The sequence below is a fragment of the Arachis hypogaea genome, chromosome 6 (genome assembly GCF_003086295.3).
Source record: "Arachis hypogaea cultivar Tifrunner chromosome 6, arahy.Tifrunner.gnm2.J5K5, whole genome shotgun sequence".
Taxonomy (NCBI): Eukaryota; Viridiplantae; Streptophyta; class Magnoliopsida; order Fabales; family Fabaceae; genus Arachis; species Arachis hypogaea.
Window position 1 is genome coordinate 44,396,930 of NC_092041.1, and position 11,226 is coordinate 44,408,155.

General features: G+C 34.7%; 1 protein-coding gene across 1 annotated transcript; it reads left to right on the top strand.

Annotated features, from left to right (window-relative positions):
* The first annotated feature begins 425 nt into the window (after positions 1 to 425).
* On the top strand, positions 426 to 9,236 carry LOC112696573 (uncharacterized). The gene is made up of 21 exons (XM_072198166.1): positions 426 to 908; positions 1,014 to 1,553; positions 2,800 to 2,871; positions 2,970 to 3,174; positions 3,329 to 3,437; positions 4,294 to 4,386; positions 4,601 to 4,748; positions 4,809 to 4,915; positions 5,031 to 5,112; positions 5,189 to 5,248; positions 5,343 to 5,395; positions 5,518 to 5,684; positions 6,066 to 6,276; positions 6,376 to 6,433; positions 6,595 to 6,651; positions 6,766 to 7,011; positions 7,907 to 7,971; positions 8,063 to 8,119; positions 8,217 to 8,310; positions 8,456 to 8,596; positions 8,791 to 9,236. The coding sequence occupies exons 2-21, from the start codon at positions 1,029 to 1,031 to the stop codon at positions 8,908 to 8,910; spliced, it is 2,670 nt and encodes an 889-aa protein (XP_072054267.1). The 5' UTR covers positions 426 to 908; positions 1,014 to 1,028; the 3' UTR covers positions 8,911 to 9,236.
* Positions 9,237 to 11,226: the final 1,990 nt, after the last annotated feature.

Here is an 11,226-nt window from a genome sequence, read left to right on the forward strand (position 1 = left end):
CAAGATCTATTGAATCAAGATGGATTTCAGCATTTAATATCTATGATAAATAATTGTTTCCAGAAATATCAAGAGCATTGAATTCAAGATAAGAGAGCTTCGACATAATGAAAATTTGTTACCTGAGTCTTTCAAAAAATTTGATCAGAGTCTCGTGCTGATAACGTGTTGTAAAATAAATAAATAAATAAAGAAGATGTAATAAATATAAAATATAATTATATCTCTAATAGTAATATTCATCACAATTATTATCACAATATAATAGATATGATTAATATATTTACTAATATTATAGTAAGGTATACAAAGAGAGAAAATAAAGATTAATAATATGAAAGAGAGAGAGAATATTATTTAGTTGTTGTGTGTAATATTGACGGATGCTTAACCTCTTTTTATAAGCATAATGAAAAAAAATTTTCAACCTTCATTAATGTAAGTTCTTTTTTGGTAATATAAAAAGTGAGTCACCCAACCATGATATTAATGGGCATCTATATCTATTGTGTTTATCACAACAAGAAGTAAATTAATCATACGATTTGTCTGTTAATTGAATATTTACTAAAGTTAAGAGAAAAAATAGTCTAGATAGAGATACCAAAGAGACAAAGATGGTCTTGTCTTGTCCCCACAAAATTAAAGTGGTGTGAAATAAGATAAATTTCCGATGTTAAAACCCCCCCTTTCCCCCAATTCTCAATCATCTTCTGTTCGATGTGTACCAGGGTGTCCCATGTACCAGTGATAACCGTTCTTATTCCTCAGAGTTGCCGACTTAGCTATTGACTTGGAGTGTTGGAAACTGAACAGAGACAGAACTCTGCTCCAAAAACCCTACACTGATTCTCACTCTCAATTATCCTCAATTTTCCGTCACTTCCAATGCGCTGTGTCTGCTATTCGTATATTTCACTCTCCTTTCTCATTCATTTCCCTTTCTCCGCCTACAACTTCACAATTCTTTTTGATATTTCTTGTTTTGCCTTTCAATTTTGTTTTCATTGCAGTTACTGAACTAACCGATGGATCAGTCTCCGCTCGTTCCAGCTGAGGTGCCGGATTTCATTGGCGGCGGTGGCGGCGGCAGCAGCAACACGAGGAACGTTTCCATGGTGAACGGTTACATTGTTTATACCAGAGCTAATATGGGACACCGGAATTTATGTAACGAAATTTCCAATACCAATGAATCTAAGAAATTCAGGATTCGCGAAGACGTAGAACCGAATGCCAAGCTTCCAATGAAAGAAAATAACGGAACAAAAATTTTGGCGGGAAAGAAGAACAAGTGTTCCGAACCGAAATGCGAGCTCAGCGTTTCGATGGTTAGGCCATTTAAGCGGTTTACACGACGGTCGGCGGCACTGGAAGGGAAAGTCGTTTCGAATGATGTTGGTGGAGAGGTGAGCGGGATATCGAGGAACAAGTTGGAAATGAAGATGTCGAAGAAGATTGTGGTCAACAAGACGCCCATGACGGTGAAGGAGCTCTTCCACACTGGTCTTCTTGATGGGGTCTCGGTGGTTTACATGGGCGGTATTAAGAAGGTTCGTTATGTTTGTGATTTTGTGAAATATGACTCAGGTTTTTCTTCTATTCCTTTTTTGGACTATCTAGTTAGAAACTTTACTTAAGAAGATTTTATGAGAAGAAGGACTAAAAAAAGCGTTTTCATATTTAGGTACAAATATAATATAGTCGATAGTTTACTTGTCCTTTTAGGTAATAATGGATTTCAAATTTTACTTTGTGTAGTTTGTGGCCAACAACAAATTTTAAACAGAGTTCAGGTGCACGATAAATTAGTGATTGATCTTATTATATTAGAGGACTCTATGAGAAATAAAAAATATAGATGTTTTCGATTATTTTTCACGAGTTTTTTATATAATCTTTTAATTAAATTTATCTGTTTAGAATTTTAATTTAGTTAGTTTTAAATAATATTTCAATATACTATTGAATTTTTATGTAAAACATTTTAACAGTAGGAAATTAAATTCATTTTTAAGTTGATAAATACATGTTTTAACCTTTCAAATGTTAAATATAGTTGTAAGTGGTAATAATATCCAAATTAGCTTTATGCCATAGCCAATAGTAGATTGTGCAGCATATAAGTGGCCACGCCACATCTTATTTTTAATGAATGAATAAAATTAAAATAAGAATTGAATTGAATTGTACTTCATTCCTTATAGACTTCTAGTTTACTGCTAGTCAAATTTTAGCGATTGATTTAGCTACTAGGCAATAGCAGAAGCGGTATGGGCCACTATTAGATTGTGCTCTTGTCTAATACGGAATAACATTTGAGTTGTTAGCATAAATAAGAGAAAAAAGGAGATAATAACGACTAATATAACCAAGGTTATTAGATTCAATACTACCTGGCAAACCTAATTTTTTGTCCCTTTAAGATTATTCATAGTTATATTAGGTGTTATTATATTCATTCATTTTTCTCATTAACCGTTAGATATAAGATCCATTGACCTCATGTATAACAGATAAAACAAAGATTTCTCATTTCTCTTCTTAATTATCCCATATAGCTAGTTCTTGGCGGTTAATTTATGCCTTTTCACATCCAAAACGATAGTTTATTTTAGTACATGGATTTCACTCTCAAATTGATAATGTGACTCTTAATACAAATAACATTTATAATAAAATTTCATCAGATTAAAATGATATTATCAATTTTGGAGTAATATTATTCTCTCCCTAATGTATGTAGTGGTCTAGTGGTAGTGGCCACGCATTTTTAGTACTGGTACGTTCTTATTACAGGCTTCAGGATTACGGGGTGTTATAAGAGATCTGGGAATATTGTGCTCATGCTCTCTGTGCAATGAACGCAGGGTGAGTCGTTATTCTGTCTGCGCGTAAATAATTGTTCCGTTGTTCTGATACTGTGCCGTCATTTATTTTTTCCTTGTTACTTTCTTCTGCCTATGTAGATTATTCCGCCTTCCAAATTCGAGGTCCATGCTTGTGGACAATACAGGAGAGCAGCAGAGTATATCTGCCTTGAAAATGGGAAGAGCTTGCTTGATCTATCGAGAACGTGCAGGGGAGTTCCTCTGTATGATTTGGAGGCGACAGTTCAAAACTTTCTTCGTTCTCCGCATGAAGAAAAACATTTTACTTGTAAAAGATGCAAAGGTGAGCTTTGCTTCTGCTACTCAGATTCGTTCTATTTTGGTATCTGTGGGTTTAGAAAAATAGGAAATTAAGTATGGAGTTTTTCTTTACTTTTAGTATTTCACCTTTTTTATTGCCTTGTAACTTTAGCATTAGCGTTATGATCTGTCCATAGGGTGTTTCCCTTTCTCATGTGCGGCAAGAGTGGGGCCCATATGCTGTTATTGTGTTGAATCGAGGAAATCCGAAGACAGTTCTGATAAGGCAGTTAGCAAGAGAGTCAGGTATTCATTCATTCCACATAACTTATTGGTTATGGTCATGTTTGACGGCCTGCGTCTTTTTGAACTTAAGGATAAAAACTGACTTTTGAATCTAATTTCTCAGTTGGCCTAATTTCAGCAGGCTAATACAGAAAAGTGAAACATTTTGTTTTGGGGGGTTTGGGAGGGGGTTAAATTGGTTTGTTGTTGGGAATTCTATTTGACGGCCTTTTGTCTGCTGCCATTCAGCTCTGTTGGTTTTAAATCATTCTAGCCAGCAGTTAGTCCATATATGTTCCCGGGAACCTAGTATTTAAATTTTAGGATATATTATAATAACTTCCCCCAAGGTTACAATGTGTCTGGATTATGCTGATCTTCCCAAAACCTCCCTTTATCAGATGTTATTGCTGTATGTATAGTCTTACATTTTACCAGATACATGATAGTGAATGTAGTAATCAGGTGCAGCCGTTTATGTATGTTTTTGCAAATAGAAGGGAATCAGGTTGAAGTTTACCAAATCTTGGAGAAAATGAGTGTAAAATTGCCATAAATTTTATCATGCTGTTGTCTGCCAGTTGCAAATAATAGTTGCAATTTGTGAGCCTCCATTAATTACTTTTGTGTGAGAGGACTGTCCAAATGGAAATTTGTAGACAACTGTAATAACTTAATTTTTGCCATTTATTTTCTGAAAGCTAGGGCTGGTAATATATTCATATTAAGTGACATATTGTCACTGTTGAAAATGTAAGTCAAAGTTTAGTTCAAAATGTAAGCTCATAAGCTTATGGAAACTGAGTGACTTTGTTTTGAAACCTCATTTCCGTCCTCTTTAATTTTGGTTTTCTTTTATCATGGTATAATATTTCAGGTCCCCCAGACCAATGTCTGTCTCCAATCCATCCAATGCTCCTGAGCTGTCTATTGCTTCAGAAAATAAAAGAAAAAGGAAAAAAAGAACAAAGTTGGTACTTTTATCTATTTTCTGTCCTATTTATTGTAAATTTTTGGTTTTTTTCGATTTTGCATTAACCAATGTTCTGTGGTTGTGGTTCCAAACTTAATGCATATAATGAACTGCTATTTTTTCCAAAATAATCATCACATATTCTGCTTTCTTTCCAGATTATTTATTTTATTAAAATTTTTTAATTCATGCTTTCAACTGTGTTATTAAGGTCATCAAAATGGGCTAACAAGTCAAAGTCTTCCAAGAGTGCTTCTATTCCTATTCTACCAAAGACGACGACTTCATGGAAGATGAGAAAGAAGGGAGTGTTCGCCATTATTTATTTATTGTTATTGACATTTTTAAAGTTTCTAAGATAATATGTTTGGAGCTGCATTTTTCAGAACCAAATCATTTCCACTTTATTCTAACGAATTTATATTATTACTAGGAAGCTGTCAGGAAACTCAGAGATTCTGGAAGTTACTTCAAATGCTAAGTGTTTATCCCCACAAAATAAGAGCCAATGGAAAATAACTAAGAAGTTAGTCCTCACTCACCTTTATATGTCCTATCCAGCTGTAGAGTTGTTTTTTTGTCATTCTTTATTCTTTAGTGATGATAATCATCATTTCTCTACACAATTTATTCTTTTCAAGGGATCAGCGGTTGCATAAGTTAGTTTTTGAAGAGAATGGATTACCTGATGGAACTGAAGTTGCTTATTATGCCCGTGGGAAGGTTGTTTGTATGTGTAATTCTAGTAGAAGCTACTGTTTGTTGATTATTCTGTTAACATGTACATTGTGGATGACAGAGATTGCTTGAAGGCTTTAAAATGGGCTCTGGAATTGTTTGCAGATGCTGCGACTCTGAGGTTTTGCTCCTTTCACATGGTTGTATAATTATAGATATTCCTCTAGGTTCTCTAAGTTGTAAACATAATGCTTTCAATTCCACATGTGTTGCAGGTCAGCCCTTCACAGTTTGAGGCCCATGCAGGTTGCGCTTCTCGCAAGAAACCGTGAGTCATTGTTTCCTTTTTGTTTACTGGTTGTGTTGTGGGCAGGATGTAAAGCAGCTTTTTGGAATGCTTTTTAACTGTGCATATGTATTTATTAAGGATATTGTAATGTTTTTGAGCAGTTATGCTTACATTTATACATCAAATGGTGTATCTCTCCATGAGTTAGCAATATCTCTCTCCAAAGATCGAAAATATTCGGCAACAGATAACGATGATCTATGCATTGTTTGTTGGGATGGTGGAAATTTGTTGCTTTGTGATGGATGCCCAAGAGCATTTCATAAAGGTCAGATATACAATATTAAAAATTTGAGGGACAAATATCTGTTGGCAAATATCTGCTTTGTAACTCTGTGAATTGTGAAATGTGGAATCATCTTTATTCATCATTGTTTATCCTCTCTTTCCTCAGCTTTTATAGAATGTAGTTTACTCCTTGGGCCTTGCTTTGAGTCATTATTGTACGTGGACTTCTTTAATGTGATGTATCTTTGCAAAATTATTTTAATTTTCAATTTCACATATATGGCTCTTTGCTTTTGGTGCCTGAAATTTTGTTTCAAGATATACTGGATCACAAGGAATATTTTCTCTTTGATAAATTACAAAATAGTCATGTTGACTCTTCTAACTGGTCTTTCATGTACTTATGTTTTGAATTGTACAGAATGTGCATCTCTATCAAGTATTCCACGCGGTGACTGGTATTGTGAATTTTGCCAAAACATGTTTCAGAGAGAGAAGTTTGTGGCGTACAATTCCAATGCTGTTGCAGCTGGAAGGGTTGAAGGAGTTGATCCTATCCAAGCAATAACAAACAGATGCATACGCATAGTCAAAGATGTTGAAGCTGACCTTGGTGCATGTGCTTTATGCAGGTGTCATAAATACTGGAAACCATTTCATTTATTTGATTTCATTTATCTGTGACTTGCACTTAGTTATATAATACCGAAGAGAATTTTTTGTTCATGCAGAGGTGTTGACTTCAGCAGATCCGGCTTTGGCCCACGCACCATTATACTATGTGACCAGGTGTTGATTCTAGTTCTGTTTTGATTTTGGTTTTACTTGGCACTGCTAACATCCAAGTCTAGTTTTCTTTTCTCGTAGAAGTGTTTAATGATTCGTGATTAGTTCTTGATCTAAGTAATCAAAAGTTAGTTTTTATTTGCTATCCCTATTGTTTGCTGCAGTGTGAAAAGGAATATCATGTTGGCTGTTTGAGGGAACATAAGATAGCATATTTGAAGGTATGCAATTTGTTGATCTGTTTTTATACGTGAACATTCATTTGGATGCCTTGGATTCCTCTGATGCCACTTCTCTGGTGTATTGGACCTAATATCTCTGGAACCCAACGACAGGAATTGCCAGTGGGGAAGTGGCTTTGTTGTAATGATTGTACAAGAATACATTCTACTTTGGAGAACCTTCTGGTCATGGGTGCTGAGAGACTCCCTGAATCTCTACTGGGAATTATAAAGAAAAAGCAAGAGGAGAAAGGACTGGAACCCCTCAATGATATTGACGTAAGATGGAAGCTTCTTAATGGGAAAATTGCTTCTCGTGAAACCAGGCCATTGCTTTTGGAGGCTGTTTCAATCTTCCACGTAAGTGCTGGCCATCTTCTGAATTTGTTTATAACCTTTTGTGCTTCTCCCTTGAGTGGATGGAGGTTATTATCCTTTCTGATTCCCCAACAAATCATAGAGCTAATTTGCTTCTTAACCCTTGGAAAACTATATTTCTGTCCTTTGTTTTTAGTTATACACTTTCTGAGTTAATTCTTGTATGTTTATTTGGCTGTATCTTGTGATTTAACGATAACTGGAAAAATTATGAGATCGTGCTTTTGTTGGCATGATTTGATGCTTGCTCTCATGTTGCCAAATTTTCCGGTGGATTTCCCTTTGACAAGATTTAGTAGTTTATTAACTAGTTGCCAGTTGGATATTAATATAGGATCAGGATCTCATCATACGGGAATTATCAGGACATTGTCATGTTCGCATTCCCATAGTCTCATTATTTTAAAAATATAACGACAGTTTAATTTTGAACATCTGCACTCATTTATTAAACACTATTAAATCAATCTTTTGCCTCCCCTTATTTATCCTTGAAAAATACTGAACCTTGGAGGTGAGTATATGTTAGGGACTTGGGTATTATGCGGTGCCAAACTCCTACATCGGGTAGTATGGGATGCTTGATGTTGTATACAAGGAGAGTGGTTCTTCTCCTTTATTAGCTAGCTATTAAGGTATGGTTTTCCACTTTCCATTAACATATGTCATTGCTCAACTTGCATACAGGGTGTTCCCTAGTGTGCTGCATTTACAAATGCTTTGCATGGGGCATTAATTGTTTAATGTGTTACAACGTGATCTCTCTAGTACTAAGATATCACCTTGGACTACCACATTTGAGTGTTCAATGAGATCATTTGATGCATTTATTGGACTTATGATATGCAGAGTCTGAGATATCTCATGCACATTTCAGGAATGTTTCAGTCCCATAGTTGATGCAATTAGTGGACGGGACTTTATTTCAGCCATGGTTTATGGGTATGAATACTCCTTTACAACAATGTTTTCAACTCGTTTTTGGTACAGTTTCTATTTTTCCTTCATCCCAAATAATGCATCCTTCTTATAGAAGGAATATTCGGGGGCAGGAGTTTGGAGGAATGTATTGTGCAGTATTAATGGTCAAGTAAGGTTTTATTTTCTCTTCTTCATTGTGGTTGCTATTGGTATTTCATTTTTAAATTACTGTTTACAGTTTTCCTTTCTGTATTTTGACCTTGAAGTTCATATGTGGTATCTGTGGGCATGCTTCGAATTTTTGGCAAAGATATTGCCGAACTCCCCTTGGTTGCAACCACTAACAAGGACCACGGAAAGGTGCAAGACTGTAGTTTTGGTTGCATCATTACTCTGTCTTCTTGCTGACATGATCTATGCTATATCATTTTGATTTATAGCTTTGCATTGTGATCAATTGTACTTGTCTGTAGCGCATTAATTATATATTTGGTTGGTATGTCAGGGTTACTTCCAAACACTCTTCTCTTGCATTGAGAGGCTGCTTTCTTTCTTGAATGTGAAGAACCTTGTGCTACCAGCTGCAGAAGAAGCAGAATCGATATGGACAAATAAATTTGGATTTAGCAAGATGATACCAGACCAGGTGTTTATTCTGCTTTACTACTTTTTGGTTGGTAGCTAGGTTTACATTTGCCGCTTCTTCAAATAGCATTTTTGAGTTGAGAGCTACATCTGTTTCTTTGACCCATTATTTTAGCCTGCCTCCATTATGAGAATGGAACCTCAGCCTCCAAAATGGGATAAAAAATTCTGATTCGGTTTAACCTTGTGCTGCAGCTTATCAGCTACAGAAAGAATTGCCATCAGATGGTGACATTCAAAGGTACAAATATGCTTCATAAAACGGTGCCTCCCTGTCGGATCATCCCCAATCAACCATGGCAATCTGATATTTAAAGGTCAAATATGAAAAGAGAAAACCCCTTTGCTTTTGCGTTTCATTTTTCACATTCTGCTGTTTTTGTACATGTATCATGATCCCTTTCCTGCCCATTGATTCATAAAATATTCATAATTTATAGTGCTACTGTTCCTAACTCCTAACTCCCAAGTCCTAACGTAGTTTTGTTCCCAAGTTTAGCAAACACAAGTTCCTTATCTTGATCATGACTATCACCCCTTTTTGTCATTCTTCCAATCACAGAAAATATTAGCAATGGGGAAACACTATCCAAACTGATAATATACGATGCAGGTTATATAATGAGCAGCTTTTTCTTTTATGATTTAGAATTTTGATGCTTTGCAAACACAAATGATTTTACATTTGAATATTGTTTTCTTAGCTCCAATATCTTCGATTTGAATTTCTTTATTCGGATTATTAGGTTACTAATTGTTCATATCCTGGTCGAAAACATAAAACTGGACCCAATAAAAATGAATAATCCACCTAAAAGGGGGTGATTTCTACTCATACCCAACCTCTTTAAAGAGGTCGGGCACGATAAAAGAGACCGGTTTGTACTTATCTAAATAAGTAATTGTCTCTCCGAATCTCTATTATTATTTCTATCTTCGTTAAAAGATATATCCTAACAAACTCCCAAAATAAAGAGACGGTTATCCACCAATAAATGTAGAACTACTCCAATAAAAGTGGTTAACAACTCTACTATAAATACACTAACACCCCTCAGTTATATTCACGTTCTAATCTATTTAAAACTTGCATAAAGCCCTTACTAACTTAAGCATCAGAATCTCTTGTAGGTACCACCCCTCACTTCCTCATGAGAAACTCGGACGGCGGTACCTCGGCATTAGAACAAGTCGGACATTGCCCGTAAAGGAGTTTGGACTTCACACTTGGGCCCAAAAGCAACGCAGTTCACACCTAGGCCCAAAAGCAACCCAGTTTCAAGTAACCCTCGAAACATTGGCAACGTTGCCGGGAACTTGGAATTCGACCCCTAATAATGGCGGACAATTAGTATGAATACGGTCACAGGACGTCTGAATCAGAGCCTGAGCCCACTGGGATGACCTCATACTCGTAATTCCTCCACCACGAAAAAGAATGCATGTTCCTCACAGAGAAGGGACATAAAAAAACCCCAGTCGAAACAAATTCAATCAGTGGTGCATCTGCTAGAAGATTAAGAACCACCATATCCCACAGAGATATTAGGTTTAGTCCATGGGCATCGTGAATGATTAGAACAATTCGAACAAGAAGTTGAGCGTCAACGAAAAGCAGAGCGAGTGTAACAACCCGAGTTTTTGAAAATAAAATGATTAGTTATTTGTGATTTATTATATTTGTTGAGGATTTTATTTTAAGAAAATTATTTTTCTGAAAGTAATTAATAAAAGTCTAATATTTTGAATTTAAAAATAATTAAGAATTATATGTAATTTTTTATAATAATTGAAATTTAAATTAATTAGAATTTTTATATAATCTTTATTGAATATTTGGTATAATTGAAATTATAATTTTTGTAATTGAAAAATAAGAAAGAATATAATTTAATCTAAGTAAATTCATAATCTATTATGAATGAATTATGTTATTAATTTGAACTCTTAGAAATTAATTTATTAAAAATGATTAGACTGATTTTTATAATAATTTAAGTTCAAGTCAATTAATATTTATGTACAATTTGTATTATAATTAGTTATTTTATAAATTGAAAATAAAGTTTTAGTAACAAAAAATAATAAAAAATTATATCATTTAATTTGAATAATTAATATTAAATTTAAACTATATTTTATAAAAATGTGATTAATATGTTTATTTTATAATTTAAATTAAAAATAATTAATTGAACATAACAATATGTTGATAAATAATGTTCTTAAATATTTTTAATGAAGTATATTTGGTTTTAGAATTATTCTACCCTCCAATTTTATCAAAATATCTATTCATATGTATCCTTATTCCTTTATAAAATCCCTAATTTCTAATCCTAAATTTCCAATTTCATTTTACCCTAAATTCTCAAATTAAACAAAGAAACCCTAATTTTTCCCTTTTTCCAGCCTCTAAAACGCGCAGCCCTTCATCCCATTTTCTCTCCTTTCAGCATAAAACACCCACACTCACGGGGGAGAGAGAGAGAGAGAGAGAGAGAGAAAGAGAGAGAGAGAGAGAGAGAGAGAGAGAGAGAGAGAGAGAGAGAGAGAGAGAGAGAGAGAGAGAGAGACGCCGTTGCAGGGGAAGACTAGAGCCAAGGCAGAGAGCAGCGCCGAGAGGGAGAG

Excerpts from the sequence above, each read along its gene's own strand:
- LOC112696573 (XM_072198166.1), top strand. The coding sequence starts at position 1,029 with ATGGATCAGTCTCCGCTCGTTCCAGCTGAGGTGCCGGATTTCATTGGC. Across the intron at positions 3,438-4,293 it reads GCAGTTAGCAAGAGAGTCAG|GTCCCCCAGACCAATGTCTG; the intron begins GTATTCATTCAT and ends ATAATATTTCAG. Across the intron at positions 4,916-5,030 it reads CAATGGAAAATAACTAAGAA|GGATCAGCGGTTGCATAAGT; the intron begins GTTAGTCCTCAC and ends ATTCTTTTCAAG.